Source organism: Stegostoma tigrinum, chromosome 19 (assembly GCF_030684315.1).
Source record: "Stegostoma tigrinum isolate sSteTig4 chromosome 19, sSteTig4.hap1, whole genome shotgun sequence".
Classification (NCBI taxonomy): Eukaryota; Metazoa; Chordata; class Chondrichthyes; order Orectolobiformes; family Stegostomatidae; genus Stegostoma; species Stegostoma tigrinum.
Genome location: NC_081372.1, coordinates 34999427 through 35020688, shown reverse-complemented (window position 1 = coordinate 35020688; position 21262 = coordinate 34999427). Strand labels below are relative to the sequence as shown.

Below are 21262 nucleotides of genomic sequence, written 5' to 3'. Positions count from 1 at the left end.
TTTTTAAGTTGGTAGAACAGTTTAAAATTATTTTCAACCTTTATATTACCAGATTAAAGGTACTTTTCACTGATGTTATGGGTGGGCAAAGAAAATGGGAGTTGAAATAATTCTTTGGAAAAATCTTGCCTGGCAGTGCTTTTTAAGGTTGTAAAAGAGCTGAAGTCAATGAACCTTGATTTTTTTTCAGTATTTCTGATTGACAGTGTTGCTGTGTATGCCCATGACTGATTAACCATAACAATCTCCGTTTAGGTTATGCCATTTCCATAAAGAAATATTCCAAGTTTCTTTACATGTAGATGAATGCCAGCCCACCAACAAAGATTAGGAGGAATAACCTTAGTAAAGAGATGAACATTTAAAGGTGTGGAAATAAAGAATTTTGGGGAGGAAATTCCAGATAGTAATGGACTCAGTGTTACAGAGAAGGGTAAGGGTCAAGAAGGGGAATTGTGAATATGTTTGGAGTGTTTTAGAAAAAGTGACCAGAAAAGAGGGGTAGAAGACATTATAGATGGACCAGCCTATGAATGGATTTGTGTTAGGAAACGAGGGAGCTAAGTAAGCCATTGAAGACAGGATGATGGGTCAGTGAGACTTAATGAAGAATAGGATATGTGCAGCAGAAGTTTGTACTTGAATGCTTCCCCCATTCATCCCCACTCCCCCACTATCTATCACCATTATTATCTTCTATCACTTCAAATATGCTATTAAAAATGAAATCCATGACCTCTGACTTTGCAAGTTCCAACAACTTTCCTTTCCTTTTAAATCCTGAATGCATCATCATCATTTCTTAAACCTGTGATTATTTTTCCCAAAATTCTATGTTTGAATTCCTCTGATTGGATTGTTGGCTGTCCTGCAGTATTGAAACAGCCCTCATCAAAGTGGCATCCTTGTGGTTATTTACCTCCCCAACCTTCTCAGCCTGTTGGCTGCATTTAATACAGTTGAATCTGCCACTCTTCTCCATTGTTCAATTGACTCACTGTTCATTTCCCTTTCTTTGTAATTTCTTTATTTTTGTCTCAAAACTCATATATACATTGATTAAGTTATAATTAATCTGCTCACAAAACACTAATTTGAAAAATCCTTTGTACTAGATTAAACTTGCAGATGGTGTTAATAGGCAGAGGTACATGGATTTTTGTTAGGCAAAGAGAATCAAATGTTACATCAGGAATAGGTAGAAATAGGGAATTCAAGTTGCAGACTGATCAACCATGATCTTATCAAATGACAGAGCAGGTGTGAGGGGGAGTGATTTTTTCTAACCTCACAAATTCCATGATTTGGATTAAATAGTTTAATCTCAGCACCTTTTGTAGTATCATAGATTCTTATGTTCTTTTGTATATTTTTAAAAAGTTGACTTCGGCATGACAGTTGAAGTGCATAATTCTCATACAATTAGTTGCGAATGTGAATTTCATCATGGATTTGTGTATATGCTGTAATTGTTAGAAAAAACATGGCACAAATAAATTGTTAATTCAACAGCACTATTGATGTGTTTACAGACCAGACTGCTCTGGTTCAAGAAGGTATCTCACCATTTTTGGCATTTGGGGATAGGTAATAAATGTTACCCTTGTCAGCAATTACTATATTCCTCAAGTGTAGAAGTCAGAATTATGAACTTTGAAAATTGCATGTTTATGTTTTTGCTGTTGAGTTTTTATTTACTATTTTCTAGACATTTTAAATATGAACCAGAAAGTGGAGGCAGTGTGTTGAAATATAAATTCTAGACACTTATTTACCACTGCAAATATGTTAATTTATAGATCCTTCATGCACCTGTACTTCTCATCACCACCTTGTTTTTTGTAATCAGTCAATTTAGCAAATGATGGGGATTAAATCTGCTGCCCTCTTGGTCTCTGTGACACAGTCTTGATTGTGTGTAAAATGATATGGTCACTTTAATCAGCAGGATAAGCATTCCAGTTCTCAATTGTGAATTCATCCCATTATCTCAATGTCTGGATGAGCTACTTATTTATTCATGAATGAAAGGTTTTGCATATGTAGACAGGTAATCCATGCAAGAATCAAACTTTTTCAAGGGTTAACACTGTTCAAATGGTTTATACAAATGAAGTACTTGATTTTTAAAAAAAATTATCGATGTGGAAATCACTGACCATACCTGCATGTGTTTCCCTAGTGTAACTTCTCTTGAACTGAGCATTGTTTTAGACAACTTTAATTGACAGTTGAGTCATTCATATTGCTGTAGGTCTGGAGTCATATATTGACCAGACCAAATAACGTTGGCAGATGTGCTTTTATGACAATCAGTAATAATTGTTATGATTACTATTACTTTATGTTCTAGATTTGTTCATTCAAGTTGCATTTTTGAATGACAGGCCATGTCTCGAGACAATTTAGCCTGGGTCTCTGGATTCTAGTCTGATACCACTACTGCATTGTCATACCACATTCCAATAGTCAGTTGAACCCTCTGTCATTTAGCTGACTAACCCCACTTTATTTCTTTTTAGGGTAATATTCTCTTAATTTAGTATGAAGCAGGGCTTCTATCCATTTCCAGGAAGAATGCACATCTGATAATGCTGCAGGCCAACTGACCACTTAGCATACCAGCAGAGCCAATCAAACTGTGGTTGCTGCTCCTGATGCAGGTATGCAGAAGTTGTGTTCAGTGATTGACCTAGTGAAGTGAGTCCAGGCATGAGGGTGTATGGACCAGGTTTGGGAGATGGGATTATGGATGTGGGGCCTCTGAAAAATAGCCCCTTCCTTCTCGCTGATCAGCCTTCAGGGTTAAACATTCCTAGACATGATTATGTTTCAATCTTGTCATATTGGAGTAGTAGGAATTCCTTAAGTGGGCATTACATACTTCAATTGGATTGCTTTAAACGCTACAAAACTTTTTATAAAGGGTCATTTTAATGGTGTATTTACGATAATGCAATACAGGTGCTGTACTCTTATCCCTCTATATACACAATATTTGTTTGAACACTGCAGAAGTACATTGGATGTGCTTTTCTGTAACTAACTTGAGTGTATGTGCTTATGTTTTGACTGAGGATGGATGGATGTACTGTCTTTTTCTAGTCCCATTAATGCATAGGCCATGACAAACTTTTGGCTAGCGAATCTAAGTATTTGAAGGCAACAAAGGTAAATTTTGAGACGTTCTAGTGGCTGTTGGTCTCTGGTGTATTGGTAGAGACAGCTTGCTGAGGAAAATATCAGGAGTCTTAGTTATTCACCAAGAGGACAATCAGGATTCACCAAAATTAGTCATTATTTTGGGGAGAAGAAAAGACGGGTCATCTGTAAACAAGCAATTTTCAAAAGAAAGGAGACTACCATGAAATACATTGTTTCCAAAAAAAAGTTTGTCCTTTCATTGACATTTTTTAAATAAAGCAATCCAGGGATCCACAATCCTCCAAACTTAAATTTTCAAGACTATTAAATATAAAGCCACTAAAGAAAACATTTGTAGGGATTTGGGCCAAACACAAGTGTGACTAGTTTAGTTTGGAAATGTGGTTGGCGTGGACTAGTTGGACTGAAAGATCTGTTTCCATGCTGTGTGACTATGACTTTAGATTGGTCCCTGGGATGTGAGGGTTGTTTTCTGATGAGGCTGAATAAATTGATTCTATTTACTCTGAATTTTAGATGGTGGACGGACTTGACAGGCTAGCCAGTGAGAGGTTGCTTTCCTGACTGAAGTATCTAGAAAATAGCTGACAGTCTCAGGATAAATGGTTGATATACTTTTTCTGTGGTTTGTGCATCTCTGAAATTCTGTTGAGGGTTGGGATTCTTCATCACTGAAAAGATTTAAGGCCATGATAAACCTATTTTTGGTCTATTCCCGAAATAAAATTTAAGCTGGAAATATCAGCCATGATTGTATTGAACTGCTGAAAAGCTTGACTGCCCTCCAGCTGCTTATTTACATATTTGCTTGCTTCACCCAAAAAAGACTTCAAGATTTTCAAAACAAATTTTATTGCCAGTTGTAACAATTAACACAGTGGAATATTCTGAGTAACGGTTACTTTAGAAAAGTCCGAGTAGTAGTAATGAACTATATCGTTAAGTGCCCATTTAGATCTGAGTATATTTTTGTGAACATGACTTAAAACAGAATTAACTGTCTAGCCCAAGATTTAACATAAGTTCACATTATCTTATGCCAAGTAACTCTGGTACAAAAGACAAAATATAAAACATTTATTAAAATAAATTCTTCTTTATAATCCAATGTTCTCCCTGAAGATGCTGTTGACCTCTTTCTAGGATCAGGTTCTACAGATTTTTGAATTATTAGAACACTTGTGGGTGCAGGGAGTCATAACTGATTTTAATATTATTACTCAATGTGCACATGCGTTCTTTCCCAAGATCAACCTTGGTTTTCAACTTGTTAACTCAAGCTAATTACAGCCTAATTCCTGACATTTCAGTGCAGTTCAGATTATAGTGAAACTTGGAAATTACATGGTATGGTTGAGCTATTCATTAATAAGATAGCCCATCATGTACGTCAGCAATATTATACATCCTTTTCATAACTCCATTAAAAAATAACTTGCAATTTTAAATACTTGACAGACTTGTCGCACAGAAGAAAACAATACAGTAAGCTTTAAGCAAAAAATGTGAAATACTCTTTGAAAAATAATATTTTACGTGTTTGCCCTCCAGATTTGAGTTACAGTAAGACAATAGTAATTCCAAAACAGCTGATTTGGCACAAAGTAATTGTGATGGAATGTCAAAAAGATGTTGATTGCTCTACAGAATCAAACAGCTGAGGTATCAATTTAAATTGTCCTGCCCAGTGAAACATCAGATGAGGAACAGGGAGCCTGCTTACCAACTCCAACACAACTAATTGATCTGTTCAGACATGTCATGGGAGATCTCTTGGAACATGTGCAACTTGAACTTGGATGCTTTTGCCCAGATGTAGTCACTACCAATGTACCAGAAGAGACCCTGATCCCACTGTCACCAATTATCTTTTACCTGAGCCAGAGTTAGGAGCATTACTGTGGTCTTCCAGTAGCATTGAAGCAGGTTGGAGGCGCTAGTCATCCTGACAGCAGCCATAGTAAATGAAATCTTTCTAAGTTCAGGAGAAGCAAACATTCTCCTCAGAACTCTACAGAAAAGATCATAGATTCCATTCCTACACTCTGGTCTCCTGTGGCCTATCTGGTTTGGTGTTGGCTGAAATAGCTCTCCCACCCACCAGACAGCAACCTTTTTGCACAACTGCCTTGGTTATGTACAAATCATGCCAATCAGTTTAAAATCTTAAGATCCTTTCCACCTTTGGGAGATGGCAGCCTTAACTTTTTAAACACAGTTCTTTCTCCCCTGCCAAAACAATCAGACCTGACTCTGGAAAGCAATTCAACACCACTGAGTCAGACAAGCAATCCAGAGTTGCCAACTTGATTGTTTAAAGGCCCACAATTGACTGACTTCTGAAAATCTACATCGAAATGTCACAATGCTATTTTTGTCAATAAAAAGCATTGTGATTTGCGTCCTGAATTACACAGATTTGAAATAACACAATTATTTTTAGTGTTAAATTTTATTTGGCTCAGTGTTGCTAAATGCTAAATGAATCGATCATGTTTAGATTTGTGTTTCTATTACATATTAGTCAGATTGTAGCTTTGAGAAACTGAGCATCTTTGGAATTTTTTGTGCAAAGTGCTTGTATGTCTCAGTGCTACAGTGATATTGAAACCAAAACAGGGTTTTTCAATGCAAATTATGCAAAATACAATGCAATATAACATTTTCAAAAGAGAGTCCAGTGTTTCATTATAATGGAATCACAAAAAGTTTGTCAAATCAACTGGTAAACTGAATTTGAACTGAAGCAGTTGGATTGGATCACCAACATTCCAGACTAAAAGCGGCGCCAGAGTCCAACACAGTGTTTGAAGCAGTAACCTGACATTGGTTTTAGCTGTATTGACTAGTTAGTGTTCACAAAGTGTGTGTTTGCTGTTCAATTTGGGGTGGCTGGCTGGCTCGCTCACTCTAAAAGCTGGAGGACCAATAGGAAGCCTTCTACCCTGGACAGAGCTGCTGTGAGCAACTTTAATATACTTGAAATTAAAAATGACCACAGCTGGAATATCATTGTGGAGGGGCAATCCCTCCACAGGCAGCCTTTAGCCAACCCAGGCAAGGCATCTGCAGCAGTACATCAAAGTGATCCTGTTGTAGTGATATGAAATCAGGACAGCTCAAGGCATTTGCAATGCTTCCGGTGCTGCAGAGGACCTGTAGGCCAGTTGAAAAATGGCCTCTTGGCAACAAGGCTACCCATCATTTGTAGGCAGTAATCGTTCTTCTCCTGCTCAGCTCCTGAAGTTGTGATAATTACAGACAGCAGTATTGCAGGGAATAGATGTATGATAATCCATTGTTTTCTTGCCAGAAAATGCTCAGACTTTTAAATTCCTCTCAACCTGCTGGCAGGTTAATTATTTCCACTAGTGGGAGGGACAGAAAGGATTACATAATAATAGAATGGATTTGACCCATGAATTGCACGTAGGTTCATGCTGGAGTTGTGACCTGCATTTAAACCTTTCCCTATTTTCCCCACCCCCTGAAGGGTAGGGTAAGCACAGCTGGTCTTTGACATACAAATTACTTCATGGAGTAATAGTTGCAGAAGAATTAAGCCACACAGCAGATCTTAATGAATAATGGTAATAATTTTAAAATTAAGACCTTGCAATTTGGTTTTATTTTGCAGTAGTGCAATTACACTAACTTCTCATTTGAACACAATGACGCATCATTTAGTCCCGTCTCTCTCAGCAACTGAGAAACACTAAATAGTTTGGGATTTGTTTTTCATAAAGTCCTCCAAACAAGAGCAATCAATGGAATTTGCCCTTTATAATGCCACATTCAATACTGAAAAAAATATACAGAGATCAGTTAAATCCCTGTTTGACAATTCCACAATACTGTTAACGTCAGAAAAATAGCTGCAAAAGTCAAACATTTTTAATGTTGACAATATTAGTGGAATGGTTTTTTAAATCAGTTTTTTACAAATGGTGCACATTGGGTATCTGTACAGCTGTGTTGACCAATTACAGTGTTACATAGTCAATATTTGATCCTGATGCTTTTTAATAAATGCTGCTTTTTAAAGAGAAGCGAGTGTGAGAAATCTAACAACTTGACTCAGCTGAAATTCTACATATGTTAGCAGAATGGGAGCATATCATTATATGCTAACTTCTTATTAGTAGAACTAACTGAAATGTGCAAAGTGTGAATTGCCTGTGCTTTCTTTGCAAAAAAATATCAAATCATATCTGAAACCCACAGTAAAAGTACTTCTGTTACAACATAAAAGTCACCATAGTCTTACCGAAACATGGGTCCGCTGTCTCATTACAGAGAGGGGACTGGTGATAGTTTAACCTGAGGGTCACTACACAGCAAGCAAGTGAGAGATTTCAAAGGGCAATCCTTTGTGGTAACATCAGCCAGTGCAGGAATTGAACCCACAAGTTTGCATCACCTCTACACTGCAAACCAACCATCTGGCCAATCGAGTTAAGTATATTTTAACAATGTAATGAACAGAGATATCTGGAACTTAATTTAAAAAGAACCCATCATTCTTTGTTATCTCTGACTCCAACATCTGCAGTTCTTACTATCTCTCTGTCATTCTTTGTATGTTGTTTACGGTATACTTCAGGCAGTTGTTTATAAACTGTTCTTTCCCTCGTCCCTTTAAGGCTCACAGCACCATTTCAATATCAAAGTGTGCAGTTAATGGTTTGAATGATAACATTTACTTTGGCTCTGTTATTCTGCAATACCCAGCAGTGCCAGATGACGACCATTGCAGATGCTGAACAGTATAAATTATGTGACTATCTTGTCAATATCCAAAAGGTTTACGTTAAGACACCAGTATTTTCACTTAAAAATTAGGCCTTGATCTCTCTATACAGTTGAGTAATATTCAGGCTAGGAACCAAATATCCCTGTTTATGGTGTTGCCAGTTCAAGATCAATGTCTGATCTGCCTGCTGTCATGCTAACGTTCAGATTGGCACATTTTTGACAGGCTAACAGTCGAGCTTTTAACTAATTTATCAAAAACCTTGAAACTGCCTGCCACTGTCTTTAAAATTACTGCCATCGATCAAGAATATATATTCATTTTCTTTAAATAGGGAAGTAAAAGTCAGACATTTCTGCCAATACAATTTTAGACACTGAAGAAACTGTAGAGTATTTTAAGTGAGCAGACCATTATTTTGAATAAATACCCCAGCACCAAAATAAAATACATCATGAGAAATGTCAAACGAGAGTCTTATTAATAACAGTAATACAATGGTGACCTCACTCCTCTAAAGGAATCATCACACTGTTGGCCTGACTGACTATTTGCCCCCACTGCATATTGTGCCAGTGAATTATCTACTGGTGTATGCATCTGAGAAAATTCTGCTACAAATTCATCCTCAAATGCCAACAGAGACTCAATCCAGGCCGCTGTGTTGAGTTTTCCCATTGTACCTCCATACTCTTGAGGAAGGGTATTTGGTGGAATATCCTTGTGAAGTGAGCTTAGATCTGAACCGTGAAGAACAAACTATAAAAAGGATGGAAAGTATATTCAAATCTTTGGTACAAATAAAACTTGAATGTGAATCTCAAACATTGTTAAATTGGTAAAATTTAAATCTGTAACAAAATACTTTTGAAAGGTAAGACATACCAATAACAACTTGCAATAAAAATGTCTGAAATGATAAACATTGTGCCTAGAATAAACATCACCTTTTAAAATGACGGAACTTTATTCTATAAATGTATTTTATTTTCTTATTCTACCATCCTAATGAGACTTTTGGCTTCAATCTCAGCGTAGTTTCCCAATTCAAAAACCTTGAGTGATGACATCACTGTAACGTGTTTCAGACAATCAAGAAAAGACTGAAGTTATCACAAGTTAGACCAAAACTGTACAGTGGGATCTGCTGAAATGGGTATTCAAGTTGCCACTTATGCTTATTTGTTTATTCTGACCGTATAATTTTCCTCACTTACAGCACACAAGCAGATCTAAACTTAGACATGGAGTGAAGGAGTTGGTTGGGCAGAGGAGAACTCTGGAGCCAACACTTACGGTCTGCTTATCCAATTAACTAAATGTTCAGAAAGTAATCTGAAAATAACGTGGCAGCAATATTTTCATTGAAGCAGATTAATTGCAATCTTAGTGACCTGTTGTGCAGGAAATCTCTTATTTATCTCAAAGAAAAACAACTGATCAATTAAATTAATGCCATACTATGAAGGTTATGTCATAATTCTCATATTAACACCCCCTATTTGACAAGGGTGCAATGCAAGTCCGAATGTCTGTCAGCAACATGGATTTAATACGAATGAGTCACATCAAAGGTAAATAAAACAAAGAAATCTGAATCAAGGACAAAATGTTGAAGAAACTCAACAAATCTGGCAGATTCTGTGGAGAAATATAGTTCTCTTTCAAATCCAGTGACCCTTCATCAGAACTGAATGTAGCTGGGAAAGGGTGGTATTTTTGTTAATTTATATTTACAGTCTTCAAGACCCTATATTCAGTTTAACTCATCTTGTGCCTAGGCACTTTACAGCCTTCAGGGTTCAATGTTCAGTTTAATAATTTCAGAACTTGAACACCCTCCGCTATGTTTGTTACCCATTCTCACATCCCTAGGTTCTGTTTTATATGGATTGTTCCAGCTGTTGTGGACCAGACCATATCCTTCAAAATATATTAAGATAATTTAGACCCTAACGTTTTCTTATTTTAAAAGGTAAGTGTAAGGCGTTGCATTCCAGATGTGATTTGATTGGTTACACTACATGACTTTAAGCACAAACTACAGTTAAACTACAGTTAAAATACAGAAAAAAATTAACTGTAGCTATCAAAATGCTTAACAAAATAATATATACATTAACTACTACTAATTAACTGTTCCAACAAAGTAACATCTCATAAACACACCCTTGGCAAAGGAAATTTCAGTACAATAGACTGTTTCATATGCAATTCTAGCAACAGGAAGAGAAATCAGCTTCTGGTAGAGAGAGGAATAAGAGCTTCCACATCCAGCTTCAAGATCCCAGCAACTGCTGAATGCTAAAACTAAAAATCCTGGCTCTGTGGGAGCTTGACCACACCCATTAAGGCTGCTGCTATTGTTTCAAATTTTTAAAAAAAGGCCTCACAAGCTACGTACTTTAGTGGCTTTGAGCAGACTATTCGGTACCTCTGTCTCAACATTTCTCCGTAAAAACCCAGGACAAAACACACCCCTTAAAGCCATAGTATCTTCACACAGCAAAACCAATCCATTTTCAACTATTCACACTTCTTGTGTGCATCCTAAACAGCATTTATCTCCTTCTCGACAATCATGAGCATGCCCTTGGTTTGCCTTTCCCTTCTCTCTCTTAGCATCATGACTCATTCATTCACTTCTTCCCCAAACCCATTCCTATAATCAGTACATATATCAGAGCTGAACTGCCTTCAATTCTGATGAATGGTCACTGGACTAGAACCATTAATTCAGTTTCTCTCCATATATAGAGATGCTGCCAGACATGTTGAACTTCTTCAGCACTCATTGTTTTTGTTGTAAAGAAAAAAATCTGACAGAACACATGAAAATGTTAATTTGTGTAAGCCTCATTTACCATCTGCAATTTAGTTATAAAATAAATTTGATTTATTACAATTTGCTCCTTTATTGGAAACGAATATGAATTCAAGTGTAGTCTAAGACGTTTGAGACTGACACATGTAAACCCTACTTTCTAAAGATTCCAGGCAGTTTAGAAGTAGAATACAGTACATAAAAAGCTACCGGAAAAGTGCAAAGCAACATCACCAGGTACAGCATTCTCCAGAATTAAGAAAATACAATGAAATATAACAAATCCAGATGTGGAGATATTTTGATTTACAGATGTAGAAGTCGATTAAAACATTATATAAAATGCTGAATAATGTGGTATGCTGTATGTTTTGTAAGCTTAAAACGTGATGTGGAGCAAAGTTCTAAATTATTTTCAGACATACACAGCAATCAACAGCTCTACACTGAGTAATTCTACATTACTACACAATTGTACAATTTAATGTGTGCCATAACGTGCCAAGAAAACTATTTAAAGTACATACCCTTTCTGTCATCTTCTCCTTTAGAAAAGGTTTTATGATAGCAAAAATGCCCTTAAAAATTATGGGTTCATTGATGACATTGACAGTTTTTATTCTCATTGGAAATCCATCCTATGAAGAGAAGTGAAAAAGGTTAGTACTTGCATATAGCTACGACAATGTACGACGGTTAAGAAAGGTAGCAAATGAACACAATTTCTGATTCATTTATCACGTTTAGCAAAGTTTTATTGGAATGATAGATTAAGAGCACTGCACATGCAACCCAAAAAAATTATAAAGCACCAGACGATTTTCCAGAGTTCACAAAACAATATAAAATACAAATATTTCATGTATAGAGTATATACTTATTGACCATCTACATTTCTTTGACGTTCACTTGTGCAATAATCATTTATTTGTTTACAATTGAACAGACATTTTAGATCATAAGACCATTAAATGTAGAAGAAGTAAGCCATTCAGTCCATGGACTCTGCTCTTTCACTCAATGAGATCATGTCTGACCTGATAATCCTTATTGCGTTTGCCTGTATTTTTGTCAAAACTCTTACTGATTAAAAATCTTTCCACCTTGAATATATTTAATGATACAGCTTTGACAGCCCTGTGGTAAAGACTCCACTGGTTCACTACCCTCAGGAAATTCCTCATCCCTATCATCAATGTACAATCACTTTTCTGAGATTATGTCCTCCAGTCCCAAACTCTTCCACAAGGGGAAACAAACCCTCTGCATCTACCCTGTCAAGTCCCTTATGAATAATTATCAACCTCTCTTCATAAGATAGTCCCTTCATTCCCAATATCAGCCTTGTGAATCTTCTATGGAATGCCTTCAATGTCAGTCTATCTTTCATTAGATAAGGGGCACAAAACTGTTCATAGTTTTTCAGCTGTGTAATTTTAGCACAACCTTCCCCTTATTCTCCATTCCCTATAAATTAAAAGCCAACGTTCCATGCTTTCCCTATTACCTGCTTGAACTTGGGTACTAGCTTTTTGTAATTCATTCATAAGGACTCCCAAATCCTTCTCGTTCTGTAGCTTTCTGCAGTCTTACCCATTTAAATAATGTTCAGTTCGGACAATCTTCCTGAAAAAGCATAACTTTACATTTCTCATAATATTCCATCTGCCAAGTTTTTGCCCATTTGTTTAACCTGTCTATATCCCCCTGCACACTCTCCCATCCTCTCTGCTTGCATTTCCACTTATTTTTGTGTCATCTGAAAACTTGGTTATACTGTATTCAATTTCCTCATCCAAGTCATTAAAATATATTGTAAATAACTGTGGCCCGAGCACTGATCCATTCGGCACTCAACTAATTACAGGTTGCCGGACTGAAAATGCCCCCATTTTCCCAACTCTGTCTTCTATTAGTGAGCCTATTCTCTGGCAATACAAATATGTTACTTCCAGCACCAAGGGCTCTTATCTACTAAGTATTCTAATGTGTGGTATATTATCAAATGCCTTCTGAAAATCCAAATTTATTACACCCACTGCTTCCCTATTCTGCTTGCTACCTCCTGTAAGAATTGTTTGAATTTCAGCTTCCAAGTTTATCTTCTCCCTTGTTATTAATTTTTTGATAATCTTTCATTGGTTTTTAATACTTCCCAATCATTCTGGCTTACTACTAATTTTTGTCACATTATATATTTTTTCTTTCAATTTGATATTATCCTGAACTGGTTAATTATGGTTTGCTTAGACCCTTCTTCCTCACTGGATTATATCTTTGTGCTGAGCCAGAAACTGTTTTCTTTAACATTTGGCATTGTTTCTCAACCATCTTTGCTGCTAAACTCCTTTCCTAGTCCACTCCCGCTAGTTCTTCCATCATTCCTTTGTCTTGTTTAAATTTAGCACAGTTGTTTCCAAACCAAGTTCTTCCCTCTCAAATTGAATGCTAAATTCTATCACTGTCACTGTTTCCTACAGAATCTTTTACTCTATCACTTGTTGAACCTAGCTTATTACCCATCACCAGATCTAAAATACCCTGATCACTGGTTTGATCCATAACACATTGTTCTAGGAAACTGTCCCAAACACGCTATATGAATACTTCCTCATGACTGCTCCTGCCAATCTGATAGAAATTTACATTTTATACTTACGATCCTGCAAGGATTTTGGAAGATTTATTTTATAGCCAGAGGAAAATTAGCTGAAATCAATGGAATTTGGTACTGTAATGTTGTTATTGTTTAATTATATAATAGTCATAGGTAATCAGAAACAGGTAGTTTAGATCAATAACAGTTGAAGACTTTTAAATCACTGTTCTTGGTGAGTACTTTCAGCATTCAAAAACTGATGAGCAGTGGTTTCCATGGAAATCATTGTTTGGTGATTTTCAGAACAAGAAGAAAAGAAGAAATTGAAACCTGTTAAACTTTCTCCTGTCTGGTTTTGCTTTTATTCTTATTGGATCAAAGCTCTGTTAATCAAACAGACATTAATCAGATGAAACTAACACAGTAGTCAGATCCTGATTGCAGGTCAACAACTTTGCTGTAAAGCATCGTCAACATTTGAAAAGCCAAATGCCGAGCTTCAGCCAACAACATGGCTCGACAGCAATAAAAATAAGATCTGGAAGGTGACACTATTACAACTGATATCAAATATGGGGAAGCAGTGGCCAAGTGGTGTGGTATTATCATTCAACTGCAATTTATCTAATTAGTGAGTTTTGAGAAGATTTGTAGCTCAGGTTGAGGTTCTGGATGTGAGTTTGCTCGCTGAGCTGGAAGGTTAGTTTTCAGATGTTTCGTCACCATTCTAGGTAACATCATCAGTGAGCGAAGCACTGGTGTTATGTCCCGCTTTCTATTTATCTGTTTAGGTTTCCTTGGGTTGGTGATGTCATTTCCTGCATTGGTGATGTCATTTCCTGTTCTTTTTCTCAGAGGATGGTAGATTGGCTCCAAATCAGTGTGTTTGTTGATGGAGTTCTGGTTGGAATGTCATGCTTCTAGGAATTCTCATGCGAATCTCTGTTTGGCTTGTCCTAGAATGGATGTGTTGTCCCATTCAAATTGGTGTCCTTCCTCATCTATACATAACCTTACATACAAATGAGGAAGGACACCAATTTGATTGGGACGACACATCCATCCTAGGACAAGCCAAACAGAGACACGCACGAGAATTCGTAGAAGCATGGCATTCCAACTGGAACTCCATCAACAAACACATTGGCTCCAAATCAATCTACCATCCTCTGAGATACTGGACACCAAAAATCGGAAGTACGACAAACTCACTGGCTCCTGCCACCCACAAGAGGATTCCTGCACCTCCCAAATCCCCAGCCTGTCCCTGCCCCTCCCCCACCATGCACCCGCCGCCATTGGACACGAGGACACGGCCGGAGACACCACCGATGATGTCACATCTGCCACCACCAGACACACCACTTCCGGAACCGCTGCTGCAGTCACCGCCTACACTTCCAGTTACCACACCACGCACACCACCCTCACTGCTGCTGCTGCCGCCCACCCCGTTCCTCCCACTCGGACGGAACCCCGCCCACGGCCGACGGAACCCCGCCCACGGCTGATGCTGACGGAACCCCAGAGGAGACAGCCACACTGAGCCCTGCCGAATCTTCAACATCCCCACAGACCTCCCACTGACTGAGGACAAACGGTCAGTCCTAAGCAAGGGGCTCACCTTTGTCCCCCTACAACCACACATCAACGAATACCAGTCATGTTTGGACATAGAGCAGTTTTTCCGCCGCCTTTGCCTCCACGCTTACTTCTTCAACCGGGAACATAACCCTCCCTCCACTGACCCCTTCACCCGCTTCCAACACAAGTCTTCCTCCTGGACACCACCCCCAGGCCTCCTACCCTCCCTCGACCTCTTCATCTCTAACTGCCGTCGAGACATCAACTGCCTCAACCTCTCCAACCCTCTCACCCACTCCAACCTCTCCCCTGCAGAACGGGCAGCCCTCCGCTCCCTCCGCTCCAACCCCAACCTCACCATCAAACCCGCAGACAAGGGTGGCGCAGTGGTAGTATGGCGCACTGACCTCTACATCGCCGAGGCCAAACGCCAACTCTCCGACACCTCCTCCTACCGCCACCTTGATCATGACCCCACCCGTGAGCACCAAACCATCATCTCCATCACCATTCATGATCTCATCACCTCAGGGGACCTCCCACCCACAGCCTCCAACCTTATTATTCCCCAACCCCGCATGGCCCATTTCTATCTCCTTCCCAAAATCCACAAACCTGCCTGCCCCGGTCGACCCATTGTCTCAGCCTGTTCCTGCCCCACCGAACTCATCTCTACCTATCTGGGCTCCATTTTCTCCCCTTTGGTCCAGGAACTCCCCACCTACGTCCGTGACACCACCCACGCCCTCCACCTCCTCCAGAACTTCCAATTCCCTGGACCCCAACACCTCATTTTCACCATGGACGTCCAGTCCCTGTACACCTGTATTCTGCATGCAGATGGCCTCAAGGCCCTCTGCTTCTTACTGTCCCACAGGCCCGACCAGTCCCCCTCCACCGACACCCTCATCCGCCTAGCCGAACTCATCCTCGCCCTCAACAACTTTTCTTTCGATTCCTCCCACTTCCTACAGACGAACGGGGTGGCCATGGGCACCCGCATGGGCCCCAGCTATGCCTGCCTCTTTGTAGGTTACGTGGAACAGTCACTCTTCCACACCTACACAGGCCCCAAACCCCACCTCTTCCCCCGTTACATTGATGACTGTATCAGCGCCGCCTCTTGCTCCCCAGAGGAGCTCGAACAGTTCATCCACTTCACCAACACCTTCCACCCAACTTTCAGTTCACCTGGGCCATCTCCAGCACATCCCTCACCTTCCTGGACCTCTCAATCTCCATCTCAGGCAACCAGCATGTAACCGATGTCCATTTCAAGCCCACTGACTCCCACAGCTACCTAGAATACACCTCCTCCCACCCACCCTCCTGCAAAAATTCCTTCCCCTATTCCCAATTCCTCCGCCTCCGCCGCATCTGCTCCCACGATGAGGCATTCCACTCCCGCACATCCCAGATGTCCAAGTTCTTCAAGGACCGCAACTTTCCCCCCACAGTGGTTGAGAACACCCTTGACCGCGTCTCCCGCATTTCCCGCAACACATCCCTCACACCCGCCCTCACCACAACTGCCCAAAGAGGATCCCCCTCGTTCTCACACATCACCCCACCAACCTCCGGATACAATGCATCATCCTCCGACACTTCCGCCATCTACAATCTGACCCCACCACCCAAGACATTTTTCCATCCCCACCCTTGTCTGATTTCCGGAGAGGCCACTCTCTCCGTGACTCCCTTGTTCACTCCACACTGCCCTCCAACCCCACCACACCCGGCATCTTCCCCTGCAACCGCAGTAATTGCTACACTTGTCCCCACACCTCCCCCCTCACCCCCATCCCAGGCCCCAAGATGACTTTCCATATTAAGCAGAGGTTCACCTGCACATCTGCCAATGTGGTATACTGTATCCATTGTACCCGGTGTGGCTTCCTCTACATTGGGGAAACCAAGCGGAGGCTTGGGGACAGCTTTGCAGAACACCTCCGCTCGGTTCACAACAAACAACTGCACCTCCCAGTCGTGAACCATTTTAACTCCCCTTCCCATTCTCTAGATGACATGTCCATCATGGGCCTCCTGCAGTGCCACAATGATGCCACCCGAAGGTTGCAGGAACAGCAACTCATATTCTGCTTGGGAACCCTGCAGCCCAATGGTATCAATGTGGACTTCACCAGCTTCAAAATCTCCCCTTCCCCCACCGCATCCCAAAACCAGCCCAGTTCGTCCCCTCCCCCCCACTGCAACACACAACCAGCTCAGCTCTTTCCCTCCCCCCACCGCATCCCAAAACCAGCCCAGCCTGTCTCTGCCTCCCTAACCTCTTCTTCCTCTCACCCATCACTTCCTCCCACTCCAAGCCGCACCTCCATTTCCTACCTACTAACCTCATCCCACCTCCCTGACCTGTCCGTCTTCCCTGGACTGACCTATCCCCTCCCTACCTCCCCACCTATACTCTCCTCTCCACCTATCTTCTTTTCTCTCCATCTTCGGTCCGCCTGCCCCTCTCTCCCTATTTATTCCAGAACCCTCACCCCATCCCCCTCTCTGATGAAGGGTCTAGGCCCGAAACGTCAGCTTTTGTGCTCCTGAGATGCTGCTTGGCCTGCTGTGGTCATCCAGCTTCACACTTTATTATCTAAGATCTGGACTATACCCAGGCTTGGGCTGACAAGTGGCAAGTAGCATTCATGCCACACAAATGCCCAGGCAATGATCACCTCCAATAAGAGACAATATAATGACCACCCCTTGACATTCGATGGTATTACTATCAGAGACCCCACTGTCAAAATACTTGGGATACCATTGGCCAGAAACTCAACTGGACTTGCTACATAAACAGAGTGACTACAAGAGCAGGTCAGAATCTACGAATATTGTGCCACATAACTTACCTCCAGGCTACCCAAAGCCTGTCCAGCATCTAACAAAGCACACATCAGGGGTGTGATGGAAAACTCCCCACTTGTCTGGATGGATGCAGCTCCAAACAACACAAGAAGATGGATACTATCCAGGACAAAGCAGCCCACTTCATTGGCACCACATCCACAAATATCCACTCCCTCCATCAGTGATGCACAGTAGCTGCTGTGTGTACTATCCACAAGATGTACTGTAGAATTTACCAAAAGAACCTCAGACAGCACCTTCCAAACCAATGACCACTTCATCTGGAAGGATGAGGGTAGCAGATACATGGGAGCACAATCACCTGCACATTCCCCTCCTAGCCACTCGCCATCCTGACTTAGAAATATGTTACTATTCCTTGGGTCAAGATCCTGGAATTCCCTCCCTAAGGGCATCGTGGATAAACCTACAGCACTGGACTGCAGCAGTTCAAGAAGACAGCAGACCACCACCTTCTCAAGGATGGGCAACATCCACGTCCCACAGAAGAATAAAAAAAAAACTCACCTTAAGAAACTTCTGGCATTATGATCCCCTGTGGCATTCATAAGACAAAACAAACAAATATATCTTACAAATCCACAAGTATTCACATAATTTACTGCAGGCTTTTGGTACCACATGCAGTTCCAATTTTTAGTTTACTGTCTGCTACACAGGATTTCTCTACTCGAGGGGACACAGCTTTAAATTGAGGGGTAATAGATACAGGACGGATGTCAGAGGTAGGTTCTGTACTTAGAGAGTAGTAAGGGTGAGGAATTCCCTGCCTGCAACACCAGTAGACTCGCCAACTTTAAGGGCACTTAAATGGTTATTGGATAAACATATGGATGATAATGGACTAGTGTAGGTTAGATGGGCTTCAGATTGGTTTCACAGGTCGGCGCAACATCGAGGGCCAAAGGGCCTGTACTGTGCTGTAATGGTCTATGTTCTATGTTCCTCATTCATTGATTGAGCTCCTGAGTCATGTTTACTGGTAACTGTACTCCATTCATCGTCCATGAAGACATGCAATTTGAATGGCACACAGCTGTAGATACCCTTAACCAGGTTTAAAACAGCTTACAAAACTGAAGCACCAGTAGCAAATTTGTTCAATTAATAACTGCCTGTCTTTGACATTACTGTTTGTTCAAGTAAACACACACAGCTCCTGCGAAATGAGCTTTCTCTTTTCACCCCTCTGGGACAGCTTTCCTTTGTCTGCATCTTTCCTTTGTGTCTGACACGTGGTCTTCATATGTCAACTTCCTTCTTGTTGGTAGGACTTCCTTGTCAAAGGTCAGCAGGTCACACAGGGCATAATTTATTATTCCTTTTACAATTGATGCAAACTCTTCAAAGTCCCTTTCAAATATGATCAAAAACACTTACAACTTTCACAAATATAAAAATACATTTCAAACAGGCTTGATTTCCAAAGGTATTGAAAGGTCGAGAGTAAAAATAACGTAACACAGCTTTAAAAATTGATGAGTTGCCACATACAAATTTAATGACACTCTTGAATATGCAATTAAATGCAAATTATAGCTACCTTTGTGGAAAGTGGATGAAGGACACAATCAGATCAGCCACAATATTATAAATAGCAGAACAGGCTTCATTGATCATAGATCCCTACAGTGTGGAAACAAGCCCTTTGGCCCAACCTACCCTCAAAGCATCCCACCCAGACCCATCCCTCTAGATCACACCTAATCTACACATCCCTAAACACAACGAGCAATTTAGCATGGCCAATACAGCAAGCCTCCACATCTTTGGACTGGGGGAGGAAACCGGAGCACCAGGAGGAAACCCACGCAGTCACAGGGAGAATGTGCAAACTCCACACAGACACAGTCACCCGACAGTGGAATTGAAACTGGGTCCCTGGCGCTGTGAGGTAGCAGTGCTAACCACTGAGCCACTGTCCAACTTGCGAAGCCGAATGGCCTATGCCTGTTCCCAACTAGTAAATTTGTAGGTTCTTTACTCCTTTAGGGTCAAGGTTTACAAAAGGTGAATATCATGCACTTAATTGCATATTTAATACAATCGTTAAATTTGTATGTTGCAACACATTAATTTTTAAGGCTGTGTTACTCTAATGAAAGAATCAGAAGCCACTGGAAGAATGGTGAAAAAAATAGCAAGCGAGTAGTGCTGTAGCTAGAAGTCCAGAGATAGCAACATGAAAAAATAAACTCACAATTACGTGAGCTACCCTGTGCCTATACTAGATCCCTGAAGAGTGCAGATCTGTGAAATATCTCATGGTTTTGTTGTTTGGACAGAAAAAAAAATGTCGGCCTCAAGTAGCAGCTGATTATATGCTGATTATACTCCTAAGATAAGACAATACACTAAAGGAAAGGGACCAATTAACCAGGTGCAGAAAAGGCCAGGGCTGTCCATCCAAGTTGGTCAGAGGGGTAGGCCACAGTTAGTCCTGGGTGTCAGGGGTCACTGCTGTGTAGGGAAGTTAGACAAGACAGTTGAGGGGATTGGAGGTAGCATGCTGGCGTGCAGATGGGACAATATTTGTCAAGGAACAACTCAACATGGAAGGGAGATGACAGTGAGCTGGTGGAACATGTTACTTTGGAAGGTGAAAGGAGTGTCATCTTGATCTTGACAGGGAGACTGTGCAACTCAGTGGTTGATGTGACCAAGCTATAGGCTACAGTCGGCATTGGGGGAAAATGCCCTTAGGCAGGCTTTCAAGGTGGGATGAGGGCAAGAACAGGCAACCTGTACAGAGATAATGGGAACTGAGATGCTGGAGAATCCAAGATAAAGTGTTGAGCTGGATGAACACAGCAGGCCAAGCAGCATCTTAGGAGCACAAAGGCCGACGTTTCGGGCCTGGACCTTTTCTGATGAACAGTCTAGGCCAGAAACATCAGCTTTTGTGCTCTTAAGATGCTGCTTGGCCTGCTGTGTTCATCTAGCTCTACACTTTGTTATCGCAGCAACCTGTACAGCTTGTTCTCAAATAGCAGTACATTACAAAATGTACACTTGTATTTTTAATGACGTGCCACCAATGTGCCCTGAGAAGCACTGCTCCCTCTAATTTTTTTTCTATCTGTGTGGGCCTCTGAAGCCTGTGTGCAGTAGTGACTTCTGGAACCGAAGGTCAATGCCACGATCAGTGTGCTGATGCCAATTGCCATGCGCAGAACAGTGAAGTGGGGCACAGCTTAGAGGGACCATTGCTGAGATGTATTTGTTTCTGGTTGCCTTCTCACTACTTGTAAAATGAAGGACACCTCCAGGCTGGCTGCATTTGATCTGTTGCATGCTGAGCTCTATGAATGATGACAGCACCCAGTGTCCTTGGAAGTACCAGCAGAGGCGAGTACTTTCACATCTGGTGAGAGGAAGATGAAGTGAGTCTCAGGGAATAGCACGAAAAGCCTTGCTAGGACTCACAGAGAAAGGAAAAAGGCCAAAATTG

At 40.9% G+C, this 21262-nt stretch overlaps 1 protein-coding gene across 1 annotated transcript in view; it reads right to left on the bottom strand.

Annotated features, from left to right (window-relative positions):
* Positions 1 to 3998: 3998 nt before the first annotated feature.
* The window catches only part of ttpal (tocopherol (alpha) transfer protein-like), a 31068-nt gene continuing 13804 nt past the window's right edge, over positions 3999 to 21262 (bottom strand). The window contains exons 4-5 of the mRNA XM_048550078.2: positions 11270 to 11380; positions 3999 to 8677 (exon numbers count right to left, since the gene is read on the bottom strand). Coding sequence (XP_048406035.1) covers positions 8399 to 8677; positions 11270 to 11380 — 390 coding nt within the window. The 3' untranslated portion in view covers positions 3999 to 8398. The remainder of the gene's footprint in view (positions 8678 to 11269; positions 11381 to 21262) is intronic.